General features: G+C 36.5%; 2 protein-coding genes across 4 annotated transcripts; both read right to left on the reverse strand.

Moving 5' to 3' along the window:
* LOC147480104 (uncharacterized) lies at positions 1 to 3,551 on the reverse strand. Of its 2 annotated transcripts, XM_086581557.1 has the most exons (6): positions 3,299 to 3,551; positions 1,860 to 1,921; positions 1,592 to 1,767; positions 813 to 921; positions 336 to 677; positions 28 to 250 (listed from the first exon to the last, which is right to left on the reverse strand). In XM_086581557.1, the coding sequence occupies exons 1-5, from the start codon at positions 3,549 to 3,551 to the stop codon at positions 372 to 374; spliced, it is 906 nt and encodes a 301-aa protein (XP_086437683.1). In that variant the 3' UTR covers positions 28 to 250; positions 336 to 371. The 2 variants fall into 2 exon arrangements, with proteins under 2 accessions (XP_086437682.1, XP_086437683.1); XM_086581556.1 differs by having other exon boundaries at positions 1 to 677.
* A 153-nt stretch (positions 3,552 to 3,704) lies between these two features.
* ABCB27 (transporter associated with antigen processing protein 2) lies at positions 3,705 to 12,407 on the reverse strand. Of its 2 annotated transcripts, none has more exons than XM_086581555.1 (18): positions 12,346 to 12,407; positions 12,038 to 12,104; positions 11,741 to 11,815; positions 11,625 to 11,660; positions 11,452 to 11,526; positions 9,983 to 10,107; positions 9,509 to 9,608; positions 9,150 to 9,321; positions 8,952 to 9,070; positions 7,183 to 7,293; positions 6,929 to 7,073; positions 6,665 to 6,797; positions 6,177 to 6,252; positions 5,719 to 5,784; positions 5,483 to 5,590; positions 4,551 to 4,658; positions 4,260 to 4,457; positions 3,705 to 4,111 (listed from the first exon to the last, which is right to left on the reverse strand). In XM_086581555.1, exons 2-18 carry the CDS (start codon positions 12,101 to 12,103, stop codon positions 3,908 to 3,910), a joined length of 1,917 nt encoding a protein of 638 aa, XP_086437681.1. In that variant the 5' UTR covers position 12,104; positions 12,346 to 12,407; the 3' UTR covers positions 3,705 to 3,907. The 2 variants fall into 2 exon arrangements, with proteins under 2 accessions (XP_086437681.1, XP_086437680.1); XM_086581554.1 differs by having other exon boundaries at positions 12,361 to 12,399.
* Between the last annotated feature and the right edge of the window lie 676 nt (positions 12,408 to 13,083).

A 13,083-nucleotide genomic window follows, 5' to 3' on the forward strand; every position in this document is an offset into this window, starting at 1 on the left:
TGACAATCTGACCATCTCTCACACCTGTTATTGCTAAAGAGCTGGAACAAAAAATGGACTGAGAAATGAAAAAAGTGTCTTCGAGTAAGAATTCACATTCAAAAATTCCAAATGCTATAACTTCATAACTCCGTAGAAGAATTCACAGCATTGGTAAAAGGAGAGGTGTTTTCCCCTCAACAAGTAAACTTCATAACTCTGCCCCTGGGAAGATGATCAGACTTCTGCAAAATGCCTGAATCCTGTAATTCTAAAGCCAAAACTCTGTCATTTGAGTTGTACACTTGTACTGGAAACTGAAATGTTGGTACATGTTATTGCATGGCAACTCTTACTCTGTACGAACTATTGCTACAATTTAGGTTGATTGATTAGTATTCCAGGTATAGTGTCACCATTTTCACTGATTCAAATGGCAGCTTCAATCGCCAATCCTTCCATTTTCGGCTCATTGGTCTTCCTTTACTTAAAGGATCTCTGTTCTCCTTCACATCTGCCAACTTCCACACGCATTGCTCTACTTCAGTTTCAACGGACTCCAGGAAGAAAACTCCGTCTTTCTGTTGGGCTTTGGGTTCTGCATTGTTTTCTACATAGCTAACTCTCATGGGCATGTCCTTGAAACGGTTTAAATCATCTGGTACCATTAATAATCTCTCACTGCCAGGAGATGAAACCTACGTAACAAATCAATTCTTTACTGATCAGAAATATAATAGTGGACTTCAAGATCGATAAACAGGCATGGGGGCTTAGATGTTTCACATTGATTTCGAATTTATTCCTTAAAATGAGAAGAACTATCAGATTACCTCAAGAGCTAAATCATCAGGAATCTCTCCTGATTCTCCCACCTCCTCCAAACGCTTTTTGTACAATCTACTATATTGTTCAATTTGCTCCATACTAGGACAACCATACCTGAAGAGCAACAAGTACAACATGTAGTGTAGGTGAAATCCATAGGAACATTAACCACAAACCATATCTCCGGATCTCAATATTTCACAAATGAAAGATCTAATGTTAAATAGAGTTAAGATGTTCACAAGCAGTATTCAAACACAATACTAATTGAGACACCCAACACGCCTTGGTTATCAATAATCTACTCTTTTCGTGAAAATTCCAAAGGGAAGAAAGATTCCGTAAACTAACTTTGAAAGTACTAAGCTTGGTTAAACTGTGTGCATTTTTTGAAAGTAGAATTTTGAGTCTGACAGTGGCAAGATTTTCACTTAGCTGTGTCCCTAAGTGATAATAAGCTTATAGAACCCAACTAAAACATGCAGGCTAAATTGTATTCTCATTTAACCACTTCACACTGTACAATGAAGAACTGGACATGAGTACATGACAACATGAACCCAAATATTGATATAGTTCCAATATACATTAATGAGGAACAAGTACATGCTAAATATTGCACCTTTCTTTTCCATTTAAGACTACTCTCATATTTTCAAGTGTTTAAGGTTATAAGGTCACAGAATTGCACTATACAGTTGGATTTTAACTTACAAATCAAAACAAAAGGACAAACAAAATTTAAAATGAAAAGAATGCCACATGCCAAAGCATCAAATCTTACTTGTCTGACAGTTTATCAAGTCTCAAATAAATGTATCCACGAGGAGTGCTCTTGAAGGCAAAAATCTTCATGTCATCACTGAATTGAAGCAGGATCTCATTGGCAATTGATAGGGCCCGTTGGCCCCAAGAAGTTTCTCCAAACACGACTCCACCACCATTCCCTCCATCCCCAATCTAGGATTTAAACAGACATCAACGAAGATAAAATACATCAAACTAACTGTTTTTACCAATTGAAGAAGCAAAAATTGACCATAAGACTATACCTTGGGGTCAGTTTCATCCTCTTCCTCCCATACTTCTTCGCTCTCTTCAGTACATGTTTCATCTACACAGTTGGCATATTACAAAATAAAAATTGAAAAATCTTTTATCAGATGACAAGCAGTCAACAGAAACCTACAGTTGAAGTTTACAAACAAAATTACGCACATAAGTCCCCTTTCCTAAGCATTTTACGTTTCTAAAAGAGAGTACAAGAAGTAAGGAGTCCAAACTCTATCCTTCTCCTCATTTGATGCAAACACACATAAGAAAATTGAAAAACAAATCAAATAAGGAATTAAAAACATCTAGCCAAAATGCACAATTTGTTGCGGAGTTCAATATGCATCAATAACATTGCTCACACTGAAAGTTCGAAACCTCAAGGGGATATTGATAGCCAAAAAAACCTAAAAATACATCTCATTATTCACATTACTTGAAATTCAAAATCACCGTGACATATTAGTGAAACTGAAGCTTCCACCACCAAAATCTTATCTTCATTTAAAATTTTTAGACTGAGCATACATTTATAATCCCTCATCGTAAGGAAAAAGATCCCTACTAAACGATTAATCTATGGCTATGGAGCGATGCTTGGTATAAATTAAAAGATTGCAGAGACCAGAAAATATGTCTGCTGATTACTTTATACATTGTGGTGTATGCTGAGATCATGTCATGCAATATATGACACTCCAAATTCAAGGCAGGGCAACCAGATATTGTAGCTTGGTAGCGGCAGCAACCTTTTAATCTCACATATTTCATCGGGAATTTAGCAGTAGGTCCATCTATAATGAGACAACCAAAGCCCTTGAAACACTTCTTGACTTACATTTTTTTCTCAGTAGCTTTTGCTTTCTAGAAAGCATAGCGTACCGGCTTTTCTCAAAATAAAATGGACAAACAGAATAGAGGGGGACCATGGCATCCACATCTTGTTTCTTACCTTCATCAAGGTAAAGAGGGAGAGAACAAAGGAACTCAGTAGCCCAGTGCTACTGTCGAGTAACTAAGAACACTCACTCACACACACAAAAACAAACAAAAATATCAAACAAATAGCCAATGTTTCGTGTATATTAACATATTACAAGATGAAAATGACAGATAACTGCGAGGTAGCTAATGACTTTTTACACATCACATTAAACAGTAGATGAGCATATATGTCATTGTTTGGCATAAAAGCATATGAGGGGAAAAACAAAATTGCTAGTGAATTAAAAAAAGTTATCTAGTTTCAATAGACAATGCAAACTCAACCTACAGAAAACGATAACATTTGCCCTCCATACCATGAATTTGGAATCAAAATCAAAATTTTGCCTTTATTATAACACCATTCATAATTTCATAGTGACAGTAAACCACTCCCTCTACCTTGTAAAATGTGGCAAAATAGCAAATAAAGTAAAAATATTAATATTATTACCTTGGCTCAGAAACTCTTCATCATCGTCACTTTTATTATAAAAAGGTTTAGTCGCATTAAAGTATCGTAAACTGATAGAAGAAGTAATAGGAGTGATGGGCTGTTTTCTACTTTTAGCTGGAAACTGAAACAAGAAGCGAGGAAAAGAAGAAGATGAAGTTTGAGTTGTGGTATTATAGTAATATCCTTTCTTTCTTGACCAACAAGACTTGCTGCCACGTGCAAGTCGTGAAAACGAGCTGCTCTTCATCATTCTAGTGTTCTTCGCCTTCAAACTTCACTACTAGCTTCTCGCTCCTTTTTATTTATTAAAACACTCACCTGTGTATTGCTATTGGGCTTTTTTACTCCACGGACTACCCACTTGCTTATTGGGCCAAATGTCCCAAACCCTGAGCCCAAGAAGGATGTATAACCAATTTAATTCTGCACTACAAAATGTCTTACATGATCGGCTTTCCTATTGTACTTTTGAAGTTTACATTTTCTCTTGTTATGAAGCCATTGAAACAGATGGTCTTCCTTCTCAAAATCCGCAATGAGAAACTTTATTGTGGAATTTGTTTGCCTCTGTCTAGACTGCTTACGCTATCTTTGACATATACTAGATTAGAGCTCGTTTTTGGGTCCTTGTAGTTGCCTCCTTACCAATGCAGTATAGATGCCATCCTTGCTTAGGAGCTCTTCATGGTTTCCAGTTTCAACAATCTGACCATCTGATACCACTTGGACAACGTCTGCACTTTTAACAGTGGAAAGCCTGTGGGCTATGACAAGTACAGTCCTTCCATTCATCAGACAATCCAAGGCATCCTACAAACCAAATTATAATTAGCTAACTCGATTCTGTATACCTCTAAATCATTCAATTTGCCTAATCTGATATTCAAGGAAATTTTTAATAACATCTTCTTACTTTGTATTCCATTGATTCTTGATAAACAATAAGCAATCAACTCACCTGAACAAGAAATTCACTTTCAGCATCCAGAGCACTTGTAGCTTCATCCAAGAGGAGAATTCTAGGATTCATAAGCAATGCTCTTGCAATTGCTATTCTCTGTTTCTGGCCACCTGACAACCTCAAACCACGTTCTCCAACAACAGTCAGATATTTCTCCGGAAACTTTGAGACAAATTCATGGGCATTAGCCATTTTCTGCAAAATTTTAGCAATTTATTTATGTAATGAGAGGATAAAAGAGATGTAGAACAGGTGGCTGCATGGTACAAAAAATAAGAAAAACCTTACAGCTGCATTTTCTACTTCGGCACTGCTAGCTTTTCCATCAAGCCCATATGCAATGTTCTCCTCAATAGAACAATTGAATAGAACTGGCTCCTGGCTTACTATGCTAATCTGTGATTTTATCAAAAATAAATAATAAGAATAACTAAATCAATAAGGAAAATGCAGTTTCAAAATATACCCAATAGGCTTCTAGAGATGCAACCACATACTGAAAGACATGATGTCCAAGAAGAATCTGATCGCAAAGCAATTTTACTTACATTCCATACACATCAATAAACAAAATCATAGTGCTATATTGAACTGCCAATTGTGTCTTCCAGATGTTTAGAATGGTTTGAAAAGCCAAATTCATGTTTCAATGTTTCATGATACATCGCGGAGGATCTTTGACAACAAAGGGCTGTTAGTCCTCTGTTGTATAAGAGGTGGATACAGTACAAGACATTCTTTTGCCTTTTCCTCGGCTGCTGTTATTCATTTCTTTGTGAACGTTGCTGTCTTAATGGTGCGTTATATTGTCTTGTTGTTTTGTTTGCTACTTCTTGTTGTAGTAAGATAGTTTATCCTACATTCTACTAATTAAACCTTTTCACATACAAAATTAACCATTTAACTCTTGGGAGAAAAAAAAATATATATTTATCTCTCTTTTAATTTAACATGATTAATATAGTAAAACTATGGAGAAGTGTCACTAAGACCAGCCTCAAGTGAACCTAGTTTTGTGTACCAAACGTTGGGTTCAGAAAAAGCCACTCCCATGGAAAGTCGATTTAATTGAGAGTCTTGGACCCAAATCTCACAAATGATACCCAAATCTTGAAGTTGATTTAGTTATGAGGAGTACCTCTTATTCACTTCAATTCTGTTACAATAATGATATACATAGGTTGATATTTTCTTTATTTAGCAAGGACTACTGCTCTTACCTTCTTGTGCAGATGCCTATGCGAGATTTCTACAAGTGGAACCCCGTTTATCAAGATCTTTCCCTTTTGAGGATCATAAAACCTCTCAATCAAGTTTGCTATTGTTGTCTGTAGAATACAAGAATAAAAATGAGTACCAACACTAAATTTGCTAAATCTTGTACAAACAACAAATTTTAGTTTACTGGATGGCGCAAATGGAAACAGAAGAGTTTAACAAAATGTGAAGAAGGTACTTTTCCACCACCACTGGGACCAACAAGTGCAACCTTGGAACCAGGCCTCAGCTTAAACGTAATTCCCTGCAATACAGAGATGACATGTTAAGTTTTCTGACAGCTGAACCCGAATATGTTGGCATTTGTCATTCTAAAGTACTTTGTGATTGGCACGCGGAATCGACACATGCTATGATAAAGATACATTATCTTAAGCAAGATTGTACTAAGACACGGTGAAATATAAAATATAAGCATATGATTATCTGTATCCTGTTGTGTTATGTTCAGCACTTCTTGAAACTCTACGACAAGTTTCTTCTCTCTCTCTTTCTTGGAGTAAAAAAATAGAAGTAACATCATGTACTTTATGTTAAGTTTTCATAAAGAAGGACATCCGCCTCAGTAAATGAGATGCCAATACAGCAAGAAAGATGGCAGATTATGTTCAGATTGTAAAGAAGAAAGATTATTACCTTGAGTACCATATGACTAGGGCGGGACGGATAGGAGAACCATACATCATCAATCTCCACATCTCCATCTTGATCTCTAGCACCAAAACCATTACATATCATAAGAATTTATTCAGTCTTAATACTATACAACATCTGGCTTCTTTGGATTAAAATAGGGGGTGGACGATAGAACAATTTCTGGTTTGGGGTATTGGTTCCCACTCTCAAGAGATGTCCATCATTTAAGGGAACAAGAAGATTATCGGTACTCTTCATCCAGGCTGACTTCTACATTTGTACAAAAGAACTTCTTAGTGGTATCTATAGCATATTAGATTATTAGTCCCATGGCCCAAAACCAGCCAACATAGATGTTCTTTGGTTCTACTTTCCAGTATACCGGCATGTTTGATACAATTGTGAATTAGTGATTATTTTCTTCTTCACATTATTAGCAAAGTTGATAAATTTAACAAAAAAATAAATGAAGTCACCAGTTAACTAACCCCAAGGGACACTTATTTCCGGATTCTGGCATAGAGGAGGTGCGATCCAAAAGCTGAAAGACCCTTCTACTTGCTCCTGTCGCTTTCATTGCTGATGAGTATAAACCCGATAGAGCTGAGACTGAGGAACCAACTGCAAGGGAAAAGATACTACTTTAAGAGTTACCAAATAACCTGCCTAATCATTTAAGAGTTATCAAATAACCTGCCTAATGTATGGGATATAAAACCAATGCAATTGTGGTAACAGATAAAAGATAATACCTGTGAGGCTGTAAAGAATGAAGGATGTTAGAGCTCCTGCAGTCATGGCGCCTTTTATCGTCAAATTAGCACCATATATTACAACTACGGCAACTGATAAGGTGGATGCTGCACTTAATCCTCCAGAGAATAGGCCAATTACTTTCTGTATAGAAAATCCAAAGATTGCAACACTTATTGCATTTACGCCCTTTTTAGAAGTCAAAACTACCACTCCAAAGGACCAAAATGCACAACTAAAGCAAAATACTCACAGCTTGTTTGAGTCCTAGCTTTAGTGTTTCATCCACTTTCTCAGAATAGCGGGATGTCTCATAATCCTCTTGAGCGAAAGACCTAACCGTACGTATAGCACCAAATGATTCCTTAACATCAAAATGGGACCCCTTTCAGAAGAGTGTAAAATTCTAAAATAGCTAACAGACTGAAATGATTTTGTTATCATATGAATGCTTACAGCCTACATATGTGGCGTAATCATCAATCGCAACTTACATCTATTAATGCATATATATTATGAAAGAAATGCGATGATATTATAAAAAAAAAAATGAAAAATTGATTCCATTGTTACCCAGCTTAACAAATGATTTGTTACCAGAATCACAAATGATTTCTATAATACAGCTGAGGAATCCATCTCAGAAAGACTTCAAATCAGAAAGTGCTATGTTCCTTACAAGTAACACCTAGAAATGTAAAGCAATATGTGATTCGAGTCTGGCCAGCACCTTGCAAATAGACTGAGACCGAGTGGTTACGAATTATTTCCTTTCTGAAGGACGTTGGTCCAAGAAAATGAAGAAATTAGTCGGTCTATAAAACATTCATGTATGTTTTGACCAGGTGATAGCATGCTTATGGTTATCTTAGAAACTTAGCTTATGGCTTACATGAAAGCAAGCTACTCTTGTTAGATGACTCGTTGATCAAAATAACTATGTGAGTTTCAGTGATCTACACAGTCAAAATGGATGATGATATAAATGTCAGAGAGAGAAGAACAACAGGATTTTTGGGGACTACATGCTTGGAATATCAAATAGATGCAAGCATTAAGGAAGAACCCAGTATGAGAACCGGTGCCATAAAAAAAACCAATGATAACAGTACAGAAAACAGAGCTCCTTTAAGCAGAATCAATATGCAGGTCACCTGAAGATGCATAGCTCTCTGTTTGAGAACCGATGGCAATGCCCTAGAGATGAATGGATTTTCCACATTACCTAAGCACAAATGATTCTCTGGAGAATGACAGCTGGACTCAGGGAGTATATTCAAGGTCATAATGGCTCTCCTCTCTATTGCATATGTTGCAGGATCTACATCAAACTCCATTACAGCTAATCACAACTGGCCTATGGGATACAAGCACAGCATGGTTGGGAGAGGTTCCAAGCAAGTGGCGGAATACCTACTCCGAAGACCTAAAGCTTCATCGAATTAAAGCCAATGGAAACCAGATATGAGTATATGACAGCTACTCAATCACTTTACATCAGAATGTGTCAAACCTACGTTCACATTAGTCAGCTGTGTAGCGGATTCGTAGCCAATCTTGTAAGATTGATGAGTCTAACAGTTTTTTTAATACCCTTTCCAGAGTGGATGGAGAACTACACTCGCCGTACTGGTTCTGCTATTTAGTGACACATGGTTTTCACATGCAAATTTTAACAGATAACCAATACCTTACAAAGATACTAATGAACAGTATACACAGAAGCAGTACTACAGAAGAAGATAGAAAGAAACATAGATGCTAAATGATAGTAATATTAGTAATAATTATTCTAACTGTAATATTTAAAATATCATCAATAATCCTGATAATATTAATATGATAATTATAATAACAACCATAATCTTGTTCAGCTTTCTAGAAAACCTATAAAGACCCCAAAAACACAGCAGAGCAAAGACTGTCTCACATTTTGTGACCTTCAGCTCTATCTGGTGAACCAAGCAGGATAACAAAATCAACTTGAATAAAAAGTAAGGAATTTGAGGGTTGATGGAATACCTCCGCAATTGAGGAAGCTACGGCAGCAGCAGCTTGAGTCTTGTGGGAAAGTTCACGGAGATAACGCCCAACCTTACGGACGGCAACAGACATAACAGGTACAACCACCAAAGCCAACACTATAAAAATGTAATATAATTAGCATGCATCAATTCAGCAAATAGTAGAAAATCATATCTGCCTGAAACTGAAACTTACATGTCAATTTCCATGACGTTGTAACCATGAATCCAAGACCAATAAATGTAGTGGAAAGATTACGAAGAGCCTCAGAAAGATTTGTAGTTGCAGCATTCTTTATGATTTGAGTATCTTCAGAAAGCCTACTTAAGAGCTCCCCAGTTCGTGTAACGTCAAAGAAGGCTATTTCCTAACATATTGACAGAACATTAATCATGTAGACCAATTAAGACCATAAAAGAGAGGGGTGGGGATGGGGGGAGACATGGATCAGGAATCTTGGTAATCACAAGAATGAGACCACATATAATATGACAGCCTCTAAGCTACCATATTGTGTGAATATGGAATAAGAAAACAAGATAGATGTATCTCACTTGATGAATTAGGTGAGTGAATAAGTTCTTTCTCAATCGAGCAACAACCCTCTCACTAGCCGAGGAAAAAAGCCATGCCCGAAGTGCTGCACAAATTGAACTAAAAAAAAAAACCTGAAATTAGTCCATCCCTCTTCCAAAGCTGCTCTTTATGAACTTTCAACACACACATTAAATAACATAGGCTTTCTATAACGGCTATCTACATGTCAGTTCAGTTTCTCAAAGGAGACAACATTCAAAATCTCATCATCTATCAAAAATATCAGGGTCTGCAACTTTTAAAGCTTCATATGGCCTTGTCACTTGCCCCTTACTATGGTCATACCATTGGTGTATTAGGACACATCATTGAGAAGTTATACTGATATAGAGAGCCTTCTGCTTAATATCTAGGTAATGTAAGTGGAGAAGGAACATATCAAATAATGTTTATACCGAATATAGAAAAGAAACTGGCAAAACCCCACATACCCAATGACAACGATGAGGACAATATTCAAAATGGTATTCTTGACAGCATCCAAAGCTTCAGATTGCTTTTCAGGAGTACTGATATCTCCCGACACAATGTCTATTATCCTTCCACCAAATTTAGGCTGGAAAAGTAATAAAACAGTTAAGGAAAAAGCAGTAACTCAAGCGAAATTTTGTAAAGACATCAGAATATTTTATGACACATAAAGTTTATTTGATGTTGACAGCTTCCATAAAACACCAATTCACTCTTACAATGGAAGTATGGCAATCTCGAGTCTTTCATTTTTCACATCAGTTCATTACAAGAAAAAAATTATAGACAAATAGCAGTAAGAGGAACTCAGTTAAAAATTATTCTAGAAAGGACCATTGCCGAAAAGGTTCGATTGTCTAAGATCAGAAATTCAGAAGCTATAAGCCTATAAGTATTGTAACAAGCCTTAGTCAGATCATTTCAAGGAGCATTTTGCTAGAGATTTTGAAGTGGATCAGAGAGTCATTGGGTACTTAGTAAAACTCCACAAGAAATGTAATAGGACTACAAACAAAGTATGAAACATAGTTAATGGGACTCCTAATTTTTAAGCCACAGGCCCAATCCGCCTCACGAAATCACTAGTGAAACAAATTTTGCAGCAAACCATTTGTGAGAGAAGTGTTTCAAAAGGGAAGAGATTCTACTGTTCTAGGCTTCTAGCTACCATAGTTTTCAAGATGTATGAAGGACTTCTTACATATCAGGGGTTGCTTATTAGAATTTTTAGCCCCCTAAACACACATGGCTCCAATTTGCCCTGTAACTTGATTGGAAAGGTTGAATACTTTGGTTTGCAATATACAAGGATGTGAAATAAGGAGAAGAACCACGAGAGGGAAAAATATTTCGTATGGTGTTGTTGAATGTTCGTAATACGATTGACTGCAACTAACTCATGATAAAACAAGTAAACCTACAACATCATTCTATGTGGATTGGGATCACAGGTTCAAAACTGGAAGTTTCAGATTCTAAAACGATGATGATAAGGAGCTTTATGACTTAGACAAGAGTTGAGGACTTGGTCCTTTCACTCCCTCAAGTAATCAGTATGGAGTTCACTACCTTTTGCAATTAGGTGGGGCATTAGGATGGAGTGAAACTGCTGACATTTTTGGGATCTATTTTCTATTGATAGGGGTGAAGGATTGTTACTTCTCTCTCCCCTTGTACTTGTAGACCTACTCAGCCTACTTTGCCTTGCTAGAGAAATTTCATTTTACCGAGCAAAAAATAAAAGGCTTCCCTACTAAAGATTTCTAGTTGACAAAAATGAGGCCCCAACTGTTGCAATATTCAGTTTTCCATCTTACTCAAATGTGAAGGAAAATTAACATTTTCAAAGCATTACTGGTCTACGAGAAAGTATTACGAATGACTACAAGTAAGACAATAAGCATATAAAGTGTCACAAAGAAGTACCTACAATCAATATACTAGTTGTGGAAGCTATCAGAAGTGCAATAGTAGCAAGAACAAGTTTCCCTGCATCTGGCTTTGCCTGCAAGGTGATGAAATGTTCACAATATATAAACATTATTTTCTCAGAAAATTATTCATTCCAGGAAACGAAAAAGACACGAAGACGCTTTCACTTACCAGGACAATCACTCTACCAAACCCAACATGTGCAGCCTATATTTGAATATCAGTTAGTAGAAACTTCTCATTGAACATACACTAATCAAAACAGAAGAAACAAAAAAAACCATCACCTGGACTGCATCTCCATGCTCAAGATCTGTTGTAAGGTCGTTAACCAATTCCTCACCATTTAGCTTACTTACTCCCTACATCCAAATTAACGACCTCTTAATTCAACTACAACAAATGCACAGCTCAACATTTCATTTCATTTGCATTAAACTTTACACACTCCATGTTTTTGTTCCAAAACAAAACACGAAAACTAACTCAAGAAACAAGATTCCATAACAAAATTACTGAAAGCCTCTAAACAAGGCCAAATTATGCAGAAAGTCAACTGTGATGATCTGATAACAAAAACTCACCTTGTGATTCAAGAGTGGAACTTTGTGAGTTCCAGAAGAAGCACCCATGAAGTTATTTTTCCCCATTCTTACAAAATGAAACACAAACAAGTAAAATGAATGGCCTTAAATAGATATATAACTTGAATATGAAGACAAAGGAATCAGAACTTATAAGTTTGTTTATGGGCCAATGTAGAATTTTAGTTTGAGAGAAAATGACAGGTTGGCAGTGTTTTATTTGGCGGCGTTATATGGGGAAGGGTATTTATTAGAGGTTTATTAGAGTAACAAAAGTACAAAAGTACATGTGATGCTTCTTGCGACACCTGTACGGCTGTTACCTAGGCGAGATCGTCTTCGCCCCAAATCACACCTAAATACTTATGATTCGGTAGTTACTTCAGACACTATTACAAGTTTTATCTTCACAAAAAGTTGATGACATCTTACCTACTACTCTCATCATTTCCCATTTACTATCAATCATTACGTCATATGCTCAAACAACATAACTCCTAGAGTTGCTACACACGTGCTCATGTGCTCATTTTAACCTCATATCTATCGAGACCACCACATGTGTTCTATTAGATGTACACCCTCAATGTCTATTGTTAGTGGTGATGTTAGGAGAGTTGTAATTTGTTGTAATGGGGGAACCAAGAATGAGAAGAATGGAGGCTAAGAAAATAATACCGTTAGAGAGTTGTTTTATCTACACCAAACAGCAACTACTAATAACGTATCCATACTTATAGAAACCTTGGATACTTTACATACTTCAACACTCTCCCTCAAACTGTAATTACGCAAACTATGCAAATTTCAGCTTAGATTATAAACTGTCTTTAGTTGAAGAACTCGAACAACTGTTGAGACGTTCTAGAAAGTGAAACTATCGGTGTAGGCAATAGTTTAACCTGAATACTAAAGGTGTACCATAGTCACAAACTAAAACCATAACACTGGTTTAGTGGTGCACTGCTTGGCTACTACTCATTCCATTCGTTGTTATGACTGTTATAATATAAATTGAAAACAATAACACTGATTTGATGTGCGCT

The sequence above is a fragment of the Coptis chinensis genome, chromosome 8 (genome assembly GCF_015680905.1).
Source record: "Coptis chinensis isolate HL-2020 chromosome 8, ASM1568090v1, whole genome shotgun sequence".
In the NCBI taxonomy this organism is placed as follows: Eukaryota; Viridiplantae; Streptophyta; class Magnoliopsida; order Ranunculales; family Ranunculaceae; genus Coptis; species Coptis chinensis.

Bases quoted from the DNA above. Each gene is read 5' to 3' on its own strand.
- LOC147480104 (XM_086581556.1), bottom strand. From the start codon at position 3,551: ATGATGAAGAGCAGCTCGTTTTCACGACTTGCACGTGGCAGCAAGTCT. The intron at 1,922-3,298 runs GTAATAATATTA...CCAACTGTGTAG, and splicing joins TGAAGAGTTTCTGAGCCAAG to ATGAAACATGTACTGAAGAG. The intron at 678-812 runs GTAATCTGATAG...TTTGTTACGTAG, and splicing joins CTGATGATTTAGCTCTTGAG to GTTTCATCTCCTGGCAGTGA.
- ABCB27 (XM_086581555.1), bottom strand. From the start codon at position 12,103: ATGGGGAAAAATAACTTCATGGGTGCTTCTTCTGGAACTCACAAAGTT. The intron at 7,074-7,182 runs GTGAGTATTTTG...TTTTCTATACAG, and splicing joins AGCTAGGACTCAAACAAGCT to AAAGTAATTGGCCTATTCTC. The intron at 4,659-5,482 runs GTAAGAGCAGTA...ATAAAATCACAG, and splicing joins ATAGGCATCTGCACAAGAAG to ATTAGCATAGTAAGCCAGGA.